At 41.7% G+C, this 17735-nt stretch overlaps 1 protein-coding gene across 5 annotated transcripts in view; it reads right to left on the bottom strand.

Moving 5' to 3' along the window:
• LOC147214435 (cyclin-dependent kinase 17-like) overlaps window positions 1-12307 on the bottom strand; it is a 37686-nt gene extending 25379 nt beyond the window's left edge. For 3 of the 5 annotated variants that reach the window (XM_086141445.1, XM_086141443.1, XM_086141441.1), the window contains exons 1-3: window positions 11992-12110; window positions 6778-6938; window positions 3955-4119 (exon numbers count right to left, since the gene is read on the bottom strand). In XM_086141445.1, coding sequence (XP_085997571.1) covers window positions 3955-4119; window positions 6778-6907 — 295 coding nt within the window. In that variant the 5' untranslated portion in view covers window positions 6908-6938; window positions 11992-12110. Of the gene's footprint in view, window positions 1-3954; window positions 4120-6777; window positions 6939-11991 lie in introns of all 5 variants that reach the window. The other 2 variants (XM_086141447.1, XM_086141444.1) reach the window with 1 other exon arrangement.
• Window positions 12308-17735: the final 5428 nt, after the last annotated feature.

The raw sequence follows: 17735 nt of genomic DNA on the forward strand, positions 1-17735 counted from the left end.
CAGTAATTACCTCTAAAGCTTTTATCTGCATCTGAGGATTCTTATTATTCAATTACTGGGAGCGGAGTGCCAATGGCAAGCTACATTCCCCATCAGATCTGATCTCCAATATCTCAACCAGCTACATTTCAAACTGTCTGAATCAGAAATCCCTTTTGAAAGCAGTTTTGATAAATGTTTTACATTATTTTGTAATTCTAAAAAATGCATATATATTTTTCCACACATCTGTGAGCTCTATTATTAATGCCCCAATTGTCTTAATGAAGCATCCCTTTGCCTGACTGTAACATGACTGTAGACCAGGGGTGGGTGATTATTTTGGCATGTGCATAAAAATTAAATTTTTATGTGCGGGCCAACTAGGTGAGTAAAATGAAAATTGCAATTTAAATATTTCAATTTTTTGGCATTTTATTTCAATTTTAAAATCATTAATGGCCATATAAATGTACCAATCGACATTATTTTGTACACAATCATCCATATAAAATTAAACAAAAGGAAAAAAATAAGTTTCTAAATTCAATATTAATTGAAAATATTTGGTAAAATATTCAAAGAAAATAATTTGGCGGGCCGTAATACGCCAAGGTCTGCTGCAGACCTTCAAAACAAAGTTCTTCACTCCTTCTATATAGTTCTGTAAATGCATGAAAGAAGTCACACAGTAGAGGCGATCAGCTCCAGCAGCAGAAATACATCCCATCATTACATCACTTTGGTTTTTCTTACAAGCTTTGCCCTTTTGCTCTGATTTTTAAAGTATCTAGGAGACACTGAGGAGTAGTCACAAGATTATTTAGAAAGATCAAATGAGATATAAGGCCATTTAAAGCAGACTAAAATACAGGTGATAAATTTCATTTTCAGTGTATTTAGATTGACCTGATATTATACTGGGGTTCCCAGTGGTCTGGTAAGGAAGCTTAATACTGGTCTACATAGAAACTGTGACATGCAAAAAAGCTGCCGGACCTCGAAGCCCAGCCAGAAGGAGAAAACATATTGCACCTTTTTCCCCGACTTTAAAATTAATTATCAACCACGGAAAGCACTCCTATGACAAACTAGGGCAGCTGTTTTATAAATAATGCAGCAAACTTTTGGCAAGAAACACACAGTTTGTCTTTAAATCGAACAGATCATCATTATCATTGCTGTTGTTCAAATGTTTAACCCTTTAAGCGACACTCTTTTTATGAAGGTCTGCAACAAATGGAAGCTTGTTGTTTCTTTCTTATTATATTTTAAGATTTCGCACACGCTAGTATAATAGCAAGAAAACCTTATTACATGAGAAAACCGAATAAAAAAGGAGGGCACCCTATTGTTGCTGTTAAATCCAATTTGGAGTGAGCAAAGAGTGTTAGTGTGAGTCAGTGGAGATGCCAAGAGTGGTGAGAGAGAGGGAGAGTGCAACAACGACTAATGCAGTGTTAATACATTACATTAATCCCTGACACAAGCGAGGTCTCTCCTGATGTATGATACAAAGGCAGGGTAATGGACGCTTGGAAAAAAAAGAATTCCGTGTTTCATTCGTGCCGCCATTAGAGTTGCATCTGATAGCTAAATATAGCATTTTGATGCATGTAAAGAGAAAGACACAGTAGAAAGAGAAGAACGAGAAAAGACATCTGTGACTGTATCAGAAAAAGCCGCTTGTGACTGGTTTCGAGAAATGGACGCCGCTCCAGCGCCGTCTTTCTCGGAGTAAGGGTGACTAATTTTCAACCGTCTGGCTACAGTGAGCAAGGCAAACAAAAAAGAACTCGTGGTTATCTTTACTCACTGTAAGTGCAGTGTGGTGCAAGTGGGCCGAGTGAATCACTAACTTGGATACGCTCTTTGGGTAGGCAGGCGGACCTCTAATAAATAACACAGCAGAGAGGCACACTGAGTGTTTGATTGAATACTGGATGGACAGAGCAAGTTCTCAAATGACAGAGAAAGAGGAGAGTAAAGGGTAAGTAATCTCCATGTTGCAGCTGGAGAGAGATTGCATCATCATGTCGCTCCATGAAGAGGTGCGACGTGCTCTGACTGCTGAATAGCTCACAGTGAGTCAGCGAGACCGGCCGTTGTAATGGACACACACATATACTCACACACACACACACACACACACACACACACACACACACACACACACACACACACACACACACACACACACACACACACACACACACACACACACACACACACACACACACACACACACGCAGTGTCCTACTGATTATCTCAGCCTACAGAAAATCACAAGTTTTATAATAGACTAGCCATTATTGTATACTCTGAATCGAGTTATACATTTGAATGGCTTTTCTCAGTCCCAGAAATGACAAGACTCTTAAGACCAACAGTCTGTGCACTACAGACTTTTTCTAAGACATACAGTTCATTGATTAAAATCAAATTCTGCTAGGCTGATCCATGTCAGACAGTATAAAATGAAGTGGTACCGGCCAATATGAAAATCCTAGAAGTATGATTATGCATCAGCGTGTGAAAGAGCCAATATGTGACAGTTAAATGGCAGTACAGAATCGCCCAGATGATGATAATTTTTGCAACATTTTCTAAATAGCAATTAGCACTGATGACACTTCACCTGTAAAAACTCACACTAGCAGATCCAGTTCAGCCTCAGCCTTGCTTTCGGTCCATACCAAATTAACAATGAGCTTCAAGCCAAATGAGGAAAATCCACACTAAAGAACAACATAACCCAAATTCAAGGTTACTGCGGTGGCTTCTGATCGGCCTACTTGCAGCCATTGCACTACACAACCAATGTGCTTATGTGCTTCATTAGACCTATCTTGTGACACGACACCTCCTATTCCATGCTAGTTTAGCATTTAAGACACTTGCGCAGGATGATGTATTTGTGCTCCTCTGACAGAAACCTTGCTCTGTGGCCAGTAAAGAGTTTAATGGATGCAAGGCGTCTCATTGCACTCCATCTGCAGTTCACTCAGCCGAGGACTCACGGGAGACACGGCCCAAAACTAATATGACTCATGAATGAGCCATTGTAGAGCTAACACTCTGATACGGCTCTGTCCATCACTCCACCCTTTCCTACACCACATTTCTACCTCCCTACTCTGCAGAACAACATAAATCAATATCTAACCTTTCTCTAAGCTGTACTTAGTTCCAGCATCTGAAACTCCTCTCTCTCCATCCATCTTTGACGCTCCCTTTCTCGCTACGTCCCGCTGCTGATATAAGCCATTTTGCCCCCAGTGGGGAATGAGATTACGGAGACCCATGCAGTTACAGACGGCATGAGCCATTACATAATACAGCCAGAAAAGAAGGGTAAAGTGTTTATGTGAGCTCGTGGGTGATGTGAGCCTGTGCATTTGTCTGTTTTGTGTACGCTGGATTAAGGTCATTAGAGTTTTATCCTTCCACATTTATAGTAAACAACACTGGATGTCCACATCGGGGGTATAAATGTGGGTTTATAGCGGACACACACAAACACCAAAAACACACGGTCTTTGATTAGCAAAATATACTTTTTAATAAATTACATTAGTTTTGTGTGTGTTTTCCGTCAACAGGTGGCAGTGTTGCTCAACCTTGACATTCTGCTATTGGTGAACCGCTGTTGAAACACCTCATTGTTCCTGCATGCCTACTGAATCTGTCACACACAGGAGGTCACGGTAGGCAGAAAAATGTTACAGCAAAGCAATGACGACAGTGACACGCGGTTGTCAACACCCACGTCGCTATTATCAGGCGCGGATATACTTTTGGGTACTTTCAAGTCTGACTTGAAAGTCGACCTTTTCGACATGCTGATGGGAGTCAAATATTAAAAAGAAAAACACAAAGTGTGCATGGTTTGCTAATCATCCAATCGAAATCACCTAAATAAAAGCGGTTTGTGGATCAATGTGTGTGTGTGTGTGTGTGTGTTTGTGTGTGTACCCAGGGATCCAGTCCTGTGCAGGCTCAGGTAGGCTCTGTCTCTTTCCAGCCCCCCACCCAGCTCTCTGCGCAGGGCAGTGCGGCCCAGATGCCCAGCGTATTGACGCAGGAAGGAAGGAGCACTGTGGGAGGCAGGAGGATGCATGGCACACACTGCCATGGGCTCTGAGACACACCATTGCAGAAGAGCAGCCGGGGAGAAGGAGGGGGGGAAAAGGAAGTAAGAAAAGCAGACAGTGCAAGAGTGGTAGTGAAAGACAAGAGAGACCTCAGAAGGAAAGCAGGTAAGACACGAGGAGGAAAACAAAATAAACACATAGCCAAAAAAAATAGAAGTTGAGGAATAGCAGATGGAACAGAAGCGGACAAAAATAGAGACAGACAGATGACAGGAATTGTTGGCGAGGACGGGAGAAAAAAGAAGAAAAGAGACAAAACAAGGTCACACAGAGACAAGACATACAGTAGATAGTAGGAAGCAGATCATGAAGAACAGTATAAGATAACAGAGTGGGATTACACACAGCCTTATTACATTCCCACCTTGGTCTGGGTAAAATGGGTACAGTTAAATGAATATCAAGATACTCACAAGAGACTTTTCAAAATCTGTTTATGAAAGGAAAATCACATGCCTGATAAAAAAAAAAAAATCAAACAGAGCTTGTTCAATGGACACAAGACAAGTACTGACTACCTGAAATAACAAAAAAAAATCCTTTATTTTCTGGGTGTATTCTTTTGAATTTTATGCTATTGTCTTATTTTACAAGTATATTATTGGCATTTTACTATGATTTGAAAATGTATGTTTGCTGATTGTAAAAAGTTTGATTATTTATCATATTTTCAGTTGTAAGTATTAGACAACATATAAATTTAATCGATTTACTGTCCAGTCCTGATTTTATTTTTTCTAAGACTAGGAAGCTAAAGTGTACAGCAGCTAAACACTAAAAGCCATGGAAAAGTATGTAAAAGATGTCGAGACCGATAGAGATTTTTCCCAAGCACGGAGTGAAAAGAGAGACAAGCACATGCAACATTAGCAGCCGCGCTGCTGGAGACAGACAGCGGAGGTAAGGAGTGAAAGATTTATGAGAGGGGCCAGAATAGATATTTAGCTAAACTGCAAGTAGAAAAGTCGGTTGTTGATGGAAATCTTTTAAGCTAATGGCACTGAGGTGTGAAAGATCCCGCCATCGTCATCTTCCCGGCCCATTCGTTATTTTTAATGAAATCTCCCTGCATTATGTAGGTGGGTTCGCAATCCCACATGACACATCGCCCAGCTTTTAAATAATCCCCCATTTTCCTCCACATCGCACAGCGCGCTCCATTGTGATCCACAAGCCGGGCAGGTTCAACCTTCCTCTGAAATCCACGCGACCCCCTTACGGTCCCGCCCTCGGTAGCCCAAACATAAGTCCTCGAAAAACAGGTCAGCACCAGCTTTGATGCGACGTCGACGTAAGAAAAATTCAAAGACTCTTTTGCTACTGTTTTGCCTTGGCTGGATATGATTCAATGCAAAGACATTGAGCCGTGGTTGCAGTTTCATGTCTCCTCCTCATCCCTTACATCACTTCCTTGATCCGACTCACTCGTGTCTTTCCACCTTTCACACTCTGCAAATTTGAGCGCTTGGATGAAAGAGGCGAGTGCAAAGGAAGGAGGATAAGAGTGTAAAACAATCTGATGTCCAATTGTTCGTGTCCCTGATAGCAACATCAACAAACGTTACCAGATCTGATATCGCAAAGCAAATGGAATAGCTGTGCAACATAAATACAGCAAAATAAAGGCAGTCTAACTTTATATCGGCTTTTTACAATGATAAAACCAACTGCTGAATAAGAAGGAACGACCCATGCTTTGTGTTCTGACCTTGCGTCTCTATGTGCGCACACACGCACACACACACACACACACACACACTTTTGGATGCTTTCTTGATCAAGCTAGAACGCTATTTGGCTCATGTGACAAGCTGAAACCATGTTTGAGATCAGACAAGCAAAACAAAATGCACTCATAATTTCAGGATTATCAAGGCTGAGCAAAAAAAAAAACACTGCAGTGATGACGGTGATGAGAAAATGTAAAAGATGGCTGTGCTGAATTGAATTAAAAAATAAAACAAAAATCCAATAATGAGGTAGCAAGTGCAGCACACATATTAATATAAACACAAAAACTCTGTTTGACACTGGCCTTTGTAGGATATCTATTTCAACAGATACATAACATTAATAATTCTCTCCAGTAACGTCACAATGTTTAATAAAACTACTTCCTTTTTTCTCTACTTACATATACGATCAGTGAAAAACAATTTTGCCTAAATATGTGTGTCTTTATGAGATGAGATGATGAGATGAGATGTGTTTTTAATGATCCCATGCTTGGGAAATTGTTTTTGCAGCAGCAGCAAGACATATAAGGACAAGACCAGCTAAAAATACAGGTAAAAAATAAATAAAATAACCTCTGAAATTTAAAAGTATAAAGTATAATATAAGAAGAAAAATGTCTCTCCATATTTACCAACATACAGGAATAAATAATGAGCGCAAATGTGTTCAAATGGCTTCGGAATTCAAGCCTTGAGAAAAAGGGGTGAAGGAGAAAAGAACTCTTAACTTTTGATTATCCTCTAAGACTGTTGTCAGAGTCAAACTAATCCCTGTAGGAGTTATAAGGGGCTTATAGATGTAAAGGCATTCTTAACTCTTTTTGGACCTTTTTTTTTTTTTTTTTTTTTACTTTTACTTAGATAATGAATCAACTTGGTAATTCACATCATTTGCTCTTGCATCTCACCATTGTCCCTGGCAGCGGACGGCTCGTCCAAAGCCATCTGTTCTGCCAGTTCAGAGAGGGAATCGTCAACGGGGCGAGCGCTGCGTAGAGACATGGATAGCCTCCGTTTAATAATCTTCATCCTATCCATCTTCTTGCCTGCAACACCAGGGCCAACAGGCCTGAGGGGGAGAAACAAACAACATTGTCAGATTCATCATCAAATCCCGCAACCCGTCCTCATCCTCATCATCGTACACGGCGTTCAACTTCGAAATCGTCCGAAGCACACACCGAAGCATTAATCGTCATTGTACAGTCGAACTACTACAGCGAGGCCTCGGTGTACATTGTACAGTTCTTTGGGCTCCTGGTGATTGTGTTTGCTCGTTCGGCGTGCATTTTCATTGTTACACATCCCAAGTGCAAACATTGCAGAAAAAAAGACACAGAATGACAGACCTAGAGAGACAGATAGAAAGACAGAGAACAACAAACAATAATATACAAAGGAAACATGCAAATGGCTGACTGTGCAGCTCCTCAGAGGATTTAGATGGGAATAGTTCTCCCAGGTAGGTTGTCATTAACTCGTTCTTTTCCATTAAATCTCCGCAATTCGTAAGTGTCCAGAAGTCAGAACACTATAATGAAATGGATTATTTCCAGCTCTAATTACAACACTGTGCAAAAGTTAAACATACTGTACTTAAACACACCATCTTTAAACAATTCCACGTCCTAACCATAACCATTTGAGAAGTCAAGATCCAAAGAACTGATGGAAAGATGGCTGCTTTGTATGTGGTTAGAAAAAGACAAGTAACCTCTACTTAAAATAAATACAGGTATAAAGGAGCTTATTTATGTTGCTGACAAAGGAAAGGGCTTTTTTATGTTGAAGTGTGATCAGCCTGCATGCACTTAGTATACTAACATGCATATACCTTTTTACGTCGCTGGGCTTCCAAAGTCATATGTTGTTTTAAATGCCCTTCAGCAACCTGGTTTATGCACGCGTGTACAGTAAAAATCTGTGCTACCGTGTGTGTGTGTGTGTGTGTGTGTGTTTTCAAGTCACTTTCTACGTCTTGGGCCTCTGCACTCTTGTTTTACTGGCCCTGAGGTAAAGACAGCTATGGCAAATTATTTCTGTCTCCTTCCTGCTTCTTCTATCTAACCCACAAGAGCGAGGACATGCACGCGCACGTACACACGCACACACACATACACACCCACTCTTTGTAACCAACCTTGGAGGCATCAACAAAAGCCATTCATCCTTTCAGACTCTCAGTCTTTCAGGCCTATTAGAGACAGCCAGGGCTGTGAGGGAATTCAAACCCAGTGATCCTCAATCAGTGACACTGGCTTTTTTCACGAGAAGATGTACTTAAGCAAGTGTCCATTGCCAACGACGTCGCTTCTGACAGTTTACTTGAGCCCAGCTGGATGCGGGTTAGCACCTCAGCTAGAAGCATGTGTCTAAGTAGGCAAAATATTGAAGGAGGGAACAAAAGGGGGAAAGACGGGAAACTGATTTCAAACAATCCAGCACCCGTGGATTAACAGTATGGAACCGATCTCCCTCCCCCCTCATTTGCATATCTTCTATGCCGGCTTGTTAGGACAAGGAGGTTGGACTCCCACCCAGTAATCTTGTCTTCGTCTGTATTGGTAGTTAAAAATGGACTCACATTGTAAAGACAGGCTGATAATATACCAAAACGCTTATTAGAGTGAAACAATTGTGCATTTTACTCTCCACCTTTTCTTGCACTCACATTCAGCCTTGTGAGTACAAACTTGGAGACACATAATAATGCCAAATTTCACAGTGTTCATCTTATCATTGTTGAATCGGCACTACTCTCGCCCAACAATAACCCACATAGGAAAAGTATTGCTTTATTTTAGAAAGATGCAATTTCAAATGTTATGACAAACCCATTGTGTAATCTCACACAGTGGCGAAGCCGTGCGCAAAATGCAACACAATTTAATTCAAAAGTAGTTTATCGCGTTTGTTTGACATCTATTAAAAACATCCAATTAAATTGCGGATAAGCACTTGAGCAACCGACATTGTGCTCAAATTCCATCGTCTTTCAAGCCGCACCATTTCTGTGATGCGGCGGGACGTTTCTCATATTTCCAAAAACAACAATGAGCAAGACAATTTTCAGTCTACTAAAGAATGTATAAGGTTTTATGTCATAGCTGCGCTCTAAAAGTTTGAGGGATGAAGAGTGCCCTGGATCCTGAGTCCTCTGGTGCAGATGGACGTGGCAGCGTGGAGAGATTGGCATAGGCACCTCACTGTGTGGGAAGAGACATGTGGCTCCCCACTGCAGCATGTGCAGGCCACGCTAACCAGACTCACAGCAAACCATGACTCTCAAACGTTACTCCCACTAAGCAAGAGGAACACGATCTAGAGCCATCGAGGCTTATCTCACCCAATGAGACTTTTTCCTACGGCATAAAAGAAATCATTTTACGGGGAAAGCTACTGAAATCAACCGACTTGGGATGAATTCAGAGACAAAATGACAGAGATAATTCAATAAAACAACAAAAAGACAGAAAAGGTTCATAGGTTAATCAAGCCAAAAGAAGTAAAAACCCTGACCAATTTGTGTCTGTTAATCATCAGTCAGCATGGATACAGCCGCTTCCAAAAGTGTGTGTGTGTGTATGTGTGTGCATGGCTCTACAGATGTAAAGGGGTGAGTTGTACTGACATACCCCAGAGGAGGGCAGAGAAAGAACAGTCTGATTTATTCAAGGCACACACCATTTGGGTTGCTATGTTACAGGCTCTGGATAAAACCACAATTTCTCTCTCTGAAATGAAAGAAGAAAGGAGACACAGAGAGGTGAAAAAAAAAAAAAAAAAAAAACAATTTCTCCCCCTTTCTCCATGCTCGTACATGCTTGTGTCAGCAATAAACGTGTCTAGCCCGCCAGTGTTTGGGATACCTCACACTGGTGCAAAGAGCAATCGTTGCCAGCCTGGGGTCTGGGATTCCTCTGCCAATTGGACATCTTAAGCAGCCAAAAAGAATGACTGTACCTGCTGACCTTATCTTGCAGTGCCCACCCGCCACAGAAAATCCTCTAAGTTAATGAGAGTATCACAGTTACGTAAGTTGATTAAAACTTGTTGTTTCTTTTTTTTTTTGGCATTTAGTTCGAACCCGTCAACGTCCGACCGCTGAAACCTCTTTTTTTTTTTTGTTTCTTTCGCATCACAAACAAACAGACATTCTTCCGCAATTTGGTGGCACATGAATCATACGCATGCATGCACACGCATACAATGTGGACGGGGCACTCAGTGGCACTCCGAACACTGCTTGGCGTAGCAGCCCGGGGACGTATGAGTAATGCACAAATCTGCCCAGCAATGGCCTCCTACTCATATAAATATATATATATATATATATATATACGAACCAACTAATGAAGCAGCGTGTTCTGAATACAATCACTGTCGCTCCTCATCCGTATCTCAGTGACTTAGTTACTTAGATGAAAGAGAAAATAAAGCATAGGGATGAACTGGAAATCGAGATTTTAAAAAAGCTGGGCAGGCAAACATGAAAAGAATCTGAAATGACACTCTGCCTGAAGAGGAAAAATTAGAGTCTCCATGATTGAGGGTTTGATGTGGTTCGCTGGGGTTCACGCAAAGTGCAGGACGATGTGTATTCCCATTTAGGGCAAAATCAATATGTAGCTGTGATGAGTGTTGTGTCATTTATTCCAGGACAGCATGGCTCCTGCGATGGTATGCAAATGTCAAAAATCAAAATATTACATTGTTGTTTAGTGCAGTACTCTACGATAGTCATAGAAATGGAAAACATTTACATGTACATTAATACACATCTATAGGTCTCACTTGTCCTATTCTTACTCTTCTTACTGCTTTTGACTCAGTGAATTTTCCCACTGTGGGACTACCAGAACTGCCTTTTCCTTCCTTATCTTCAATCGCTGGAACTTCTATTCATTATGACAAAATTTCTCAAACAAGTAACACAAATATGAGGAAGACGAGCAACTCATTTCAAACAACTTCTTGGGAAATACCCACGACACTATCCCGCAAAGTTAATACGTTGCTTACATTATAATTCAAAAGAAGTAGTAATGTTGAATTAATGAATAAATAAACAGAAATGGGTGACAGTGAAACCAGAGGACACAACGGTTTCCTAAACAATCATGCAATTGGTTAAATAGCCAATATTAAAAAACAATAAAAACAAAACATTGTTCTGAAGTAAAATTGAGAGAAAAAAAAAACCTTTCTACATGCAACATTTGCAAGTGGAACTGTGCACTTTAAAAAATAAATAAATTAAAAAAGACGAGGAGTTTTGCTGCAGGAGCAGCGCTGCTCCCTCAGCCCGGGCGCATCGGTGATGACGGCGATGCGTCACGACGATCGTTTCCCAAACCGGATGTTTCCCGTCGAGATCCATATCAATTATTAAAAACCAACCTTAAAAAAAATGACGACAGCTTTCAGTACGTGACATCCGTCTCGCTCGTTTCCTTTATATTCTGCTTTTAGCAACCGCCCGATCGGTGGCGGGACGTGCCGGGACATCCGCGCCGGGATCCCCTCCTCCTCCCCCCAGCCGCCTTCTGCGGCGAGCCCCGGTCGGAGCTCCGTCCGACAGCCCCCCCCCCCCCCCCCCCCTTCTCCCCGCGGGTTCCCGTATCGGGCCTCGTCGGGCGAAGACTCGTCTTCCCTTCCGGGCCCTTTAGGTTTCCCGGTCGATCCCGCTCTCCCCGTGTTTTCCTGCCTCGACTAGCCGGGAGGAGGGGGAGTCAGGCGGGGGAGGAAAAGTTCCACAGCCGGCCGGCCGGAGCTGGAAGTCCGGAGGGGTTTGCAGCTGCAAACGCAGCATTTCAGCCTAAAATAAAGCCGGGAAAAACTTCACACAATGTCGCAGTGTGACGCGGTACAAATACACGATCCGGATTTGGTCAAGCAGATTTAATAAAGAAAAATAAAAGTCCGATCTGCCTTAAAAAAACATCCGAGTTTCTCCTTCTACGGAGCAGGAAAGGAAAACACCACTAACAACAACAAACTCCTTCACCTGCACAGACCAGGTGATGGAAACAGCTCATCGGCGGTGTGTCCTCTGCATATATGGACGCATCAAAACAATCGTTTGGAAATATATAAACACAAAAACCTGCGCTGCCACCGACCTGGTCGTGTTCCTGCTGGAGGAGACTATTGTTCCACTCGTGTGTGGTAATCCACGCAGCTCGCCGGCAGGAATCCACTGCGACAAGTCCTCCCCCCACCCCCCTCTCTCCCAACTACTTTGGTGTGGAAATTAAGAAAAAACAGCCCAGATTGCTTATTATTAACCGTCGGACGAGGTCTTTATCTCAGTGTCGCCCGTGTGCGACCACGGTTTTCCGCGTAAAAATGCGCCATTCCGGCTCAAACGCGGCTCCGTCCCGTCCGGCGGTGATCAGCCATATCGCTGTGTGTGTGCGTGTGTGTGTGTGTGTGTGGATCCCGAGCGGAGGCAGTGGCGTGATCCCGGAAAACACCGCAAGGGGTGTGCACATGCACACACACACACACACACACACACACACACACACTAATTCCCCTCCATGTGAAATGAGGGGTTCACATAAATTAACAGTTGGAGGGAGTCATCTGGGAAATGATACCTCATTATCAAACCCCAGTTCCACCCCAACGTGCACCTTGGAGAGAAATCCGGGTGAATAATGCATGGGAAAAAAATTATGGATATCCCATAATGATATTCGCCAATTAGTTTGCAGCATCGACACGAATGCAAAAAAAAAAAAAAAAACACATAGGACTTGCAGTGATTTTGAATATAACGCATATTCGTCAGTGAATCGAGTTTTTCCCTCTCCTCTGTGAAAAAAGTGACCCGGTTCCTGAAAGTTCATGATCAGGTACTCCTGAGAAAAGATCCTATCTCCCTTTTTTGTGTAAGAAGTTGTATTTATTTATTTTGCAACTCTCCTTTTGTTTAAGGGAGCGATAACCCCGGCCAATTCATGAATCCGGTATGACACAGCAAACAGAGTTGGAGGTGGTGGGTGGAGGTGGTGCGTGGGGGTTGCGTGATGATAGGACTTCATCGCCACCGCGTGGGTTCATTGCATAACAGCAGCTTGATCTTCTGCACGGCAGATGTTCAATCACCGCTCCAACAGAAACCTGCAGGATCACACAGACGGACTTAACTTTGACTCCATAACTTTTCCAATTTATTGCTTTAAAAGATCTGCAGTTCATTTTAAATGATCATAGATTCAACTTTACAATAATTACAAGTGTATGTGTACAGAGCAATGCAATGCAAATGCAAAAAAAACAGCAGATGCAGATATAATAAATAAATGAAGAGTTTGTACATGGTATATTATGTAAATAACTTACTGATTAACATATAAGGTACAATGAACATATTATACAGATGGATATGTGCATTAAATGAAGTGGACTATAAACAGGAACTATGGACATAATTACCAAGTAGAAATGTACAGATTATAATTGATGTGATACATATATACAGTTGAAATGGATATAAAATATTATATAAATAGGGTGGCACAGTGGTTACCGCTTTGGCACAAAGTGACCCTGAGTAGGATAAGCATTACACAATGGACAGATGGATGCATAGTACAAAAATAAATACAGTATAGACAGTAGCTGTCTTGGGTTACCAGACTAGTGTAGAATTTTGTGGTCATGTGTGTTTGTGTGTGGTCATGTGTGTGTGTGTGTGTGTGTGTGTGTGTGTGTGTGTGTGTATGCAGGACAGTCCAGTAGTACAGTAGTAGTGGAGTCCAGTCTATGTTCTGAGGGGAAATGTACTGTTTAAATCGCAAACCGTGATCCGTCTGTTTGATTCACCATTGTTAATTGTCAGGTTCGTGTTTTCCGTCATGCCACGCATTCTCTGTTGCCTTAATTATTTTACTTGAATATCCCCAGTGGCGATCAATAAAGGGGTTATCTTATCTATTCATAGTCCTAGAATGTTTTTATATATGAAATATGCAAAACCCCATCTCTATCACACGCTTTCTTTGTATCTCTCTGCCTTTCTCTGTTGCTCTCTCTCTCCAACCCCGGCCAGTCGAGACAGAAGGTCGCCCACATTGAGCTGGAATCTATCTGAAGTTTCTGCTTCAGTAAAAGATTGTGTTTCGTAATCACTGTCGCCAAGCGCTTGCGCATGGGGGAATGTGGGGTTTCTGAAAATGATTTTGCGGAGTGTGGTCTACATACAAGGTGTCATGAGACAACTGTGTTGTGATTTAGTGCCACATGAAATAAATCTGACCTGACTTGACTTGATGAATTAAGTTCATCCACATTCTACTTGGCCACTTTTGCTTTTCCCAAAGCAGGTCAACAGGCATCTCTTCCATACAGAGCATCTTTTATGAAATGTCATTTTTAATACTCAGAGTTGAGATCTGATGCGTGCCCGTGCCTTTACAGACTCGCCTTGCCATTTCATGTGTTTTTCCAAGTGGTCCTCTCCATGTTTCAGTTGCCTAGCATCGCTACGGACGTCCCATCCATCCCTGCGCTGTCAGTTTACCATCCTGTCCCTGAGGCAATACCTTGCCTTGCATGACTAATGTCCTGTCTCTACTAGTCCTCAAAGCTGTAGTGAGCGGCCAAGCCTCCAGGCCACTGCTGTGCCAGTGCCTGCTTCAGTGCAGCGTCTCCTCAATCAACAGCCTCCTCCAATTCCAATCTCTTGAGGGTCTCGGCACCGTCAGCCTCCAGAGAAGTACATGGTCACACTGCAGAGTAACTGGTTTGATTAGAACCCCTTGTTGAAGCTCTGCAGTCCCCGGGTGACCGCCGCTCCTACCCCATCTCCTGTGTCATCTGTCTCTCACCCTCAGCTTCATCTGTCTGTCACAAGGCCTGAATCCCCACTGCAAATATGGAATTATTAGATGTTTGAATATTGAAGTGATGACAGACAGTATTTGATGAATGTTGCAGGTTAATGGGTAAAGCTGACATGCAGTGAGTGAGCAGCGACTGAGGAGTGCCCTTAGAGCTGGCCAGTCAAGATTTTTCAGAAGGGATTTTGATGGTGTAAAATCCAAAAGGCTATTTTACAGTACATCAATGCATCATGGTGAACATTAATCCCAAAATGGGGATTAAGTACAAAAGGGGTGATAATTTGGCTGGTAAACCGGTCAGGAACACCCGATACAGCTTTTTGAAAATGGACATATCCATTAAATTATGAGCAAACCTGTGACCCTGAGTGCAGGATAAGCAGTATAGATAGTGAATGAATTAACACATATTTTGAATTAGTGCTCATAATCCTTTATTATCATGAGTTTTCAACATAAATAACCTGGAATGGTTAAAGTCAAGCAAGTGACCTTCAGGTTATCAATTGAAGGAATACAGGTGTAAAGGGAAGTCTCTCCGTTTTTAATTTAATGGGACATGTTACAGAAAAGAAACAAAACAACAAACATGTAATTATGTTGAGATAGTCAGAATTAGTTATCAAGTAATGTATAAATATTTCAACACCATTACCACATGTGGCAAAAATAGGGAGTGTAAAACATTGAGCAAGGCCTTTTCGACCTGCGAAGGCATTATTTCAATAATCAGACCACACATTATGCATGTGGTACAGCCATAATAATGGAAAAAAAAATAAGAGGGTGTATTATTAGAGTGGTTTTGCTCAGAAATTAGAATATGTGGAAGAGAAAGTAAAGATGCTGTGAAAGTGGAAGGAAACATGTTATTTCATTAAGTGTAATGAAACAGAAGTTGCAGTTCCAGTCGATAAGAATGAAGTATATGTTTATGCAGATAAACTGGCTGTGCCAGAAAAGCATTGGGGGGAACAAGGACACAAAAAAGGACAAATGGTAATGGATTTGGGGCAGAATTATAAAATAAGGGTGTCGGGCAAACAAAAACATATCAGTGACCTTGAACGCAGCAGTGATAATCTCACAATATAAAAAAAAAAAAAAAAAGTCACTTGAATAAGAACTTTCGAAGCTCATTTGTCAGCGCCATGTTTACAAAACATTGACTTGGAATGTGTAGAGGTCCTTGGTGGTAGTGGTAAATAACAGCCATTGCTGAATGTCAACTTGGATTTTGTAATTCATTCTCAAGTCACAATAATCATTATATATTCCCCAATGAAAATATTTAAAAGGAAATATTTCAGTTGAAGCCCTGAAAGCAAGAAAAAAAAAGACATTGAATTTGGCTGTTAAGTATAAGAGCATGGAATATAGACAACTGTAATGGGGTTTCTATTTACGGGGGATTAGCAACTACTTTAAAGAAAGCTGAATTAATTTTTCATATGATAGTCAGCCACCCAAACAATTAATGTTAGCACTTCAGCCTCACGGCTAGAAAGTCCCTGGCTCGATTCCCACACGGAGCCATTCTATGTGCGGTCTCCATGTTCTCCCATGTGTATACATGAGTTTCCTCCAGGTTCTCCGGTTTCCTCTCGCAGTCCAAAAACATGCCGCCATGCACGGAGACCCTAAATTGCCTAGACGTGTGAATGGTTGTGTGTCTCTATACGGGAGGCGTACTGTGCAACATATGCATGTGATCGACTGGCGACTGCTCCAGGGTGAACCCCCCTCTCACCCAGAGACAGCTGGGAAAGGCTCCGGCCCCCCACCGCGACCCTGACTGCAGGATAAGCAGTACAGATAATAAACGATTGAATGAAGAATAGGTAGAGGGAAAGGCTGAACTGAAAATATAAGCTCCTCATGAAGGATCAAGGGAACAATGACTCCACCAGAAAAGGATCAAATATATTAAAATGATTTAGCATATTAATCGAGAAAAAGATGAGTAATATGAGGAGTTATATAATAAAGTGTTGGTGGAAGATGGTGTACCAGCAACCGGAAGAAAACAGTTTTTGTCCAAGGAAGGTAAAGAAAGGCCATTCAATTATAAAACTGCCTGAACACTGTGATTATATATATATAAACTTATGTAATCATGTCTGATTGTTTATGTATTATTCAGAGATGAGGTTTAAGAGCAGTATTCCGGAGTGGAACATTCACTGCCTTAAAGGATGAAACAGCAAATGCACAAGATAACACAACGATAATAAAGATGTGTGTTTTTCTATAAAGATGTCATGTAATGATACTGTGACATATTGCTAATACATTTTTACATGCTACCATCGATTCATTTCTGGAATATTTGGAATTATCTCTACAGTTATGGGGATTTGTAGACTGTGGGGATTTTGGGTGGGGTGACATGCAGCACACCGTTAAGGATCTTCAATTAGTAACACATAAAGGTGAATCAACGGGAGAAAGGAATCCTACATGCTCGACGCAGATACAAAATCAGTGTTTTAACATGTTTTATAGAAAGACAAGTGTATGAAAGATGAGTGGAAATGAAAGACAAGAAATACCTCAAAAGAACAGAACACTTCAGTCTTCACATTGTATTTCTTTTTATGTTCAAATAACCCAAAGGTCGTGTAAGCACTGGCAGACACAGCCTGTTACCACGCAGCACGGAAGTAGAAAGTGAGTTAAACGATGAGGAGTAGGTGCTGGCCATGTTCCCTGCGATGGCCTGCGACGGAAGGTGCTATCAGGGCGGGTGTTGAGCAAATCTTGCAGATGCCATCAATGCAACATATTGGATACCAGTAGATGGAAAACCCACAAACAATAACAACAACACATCTAATCCTCCTTGGAGTGACTCTTGAAACAAATTCATCGATTAGCTCTTGGCTTTAAACAAACAAATAAATAAAAAAATAAACAGGGCCGTAGAGATTTGTCTGTATTTATGGCCACTTTGGCCTTTATCCTCCTCTACTTTGGTTGGTGTAAACATTGTAATACCGCAGATCCACCGCTAG

This window comes from Fistularia commersonii, chromosome 34 (assembly GCF_037954325.1).
Source record: "Fistularia commersonii isolate RoL2024-O1a breed Wild chromosome 34, RoL_Fcom_v1.0, whole genome shotgun sequence".
Taxonomy (NCBI): domain Eukaryota; kingdom Metazoa; phylum Chordata; class Actinopteri; order Syngnathiformes; family Fistulariidae; genus Fistularia; species Fistularia commersonii.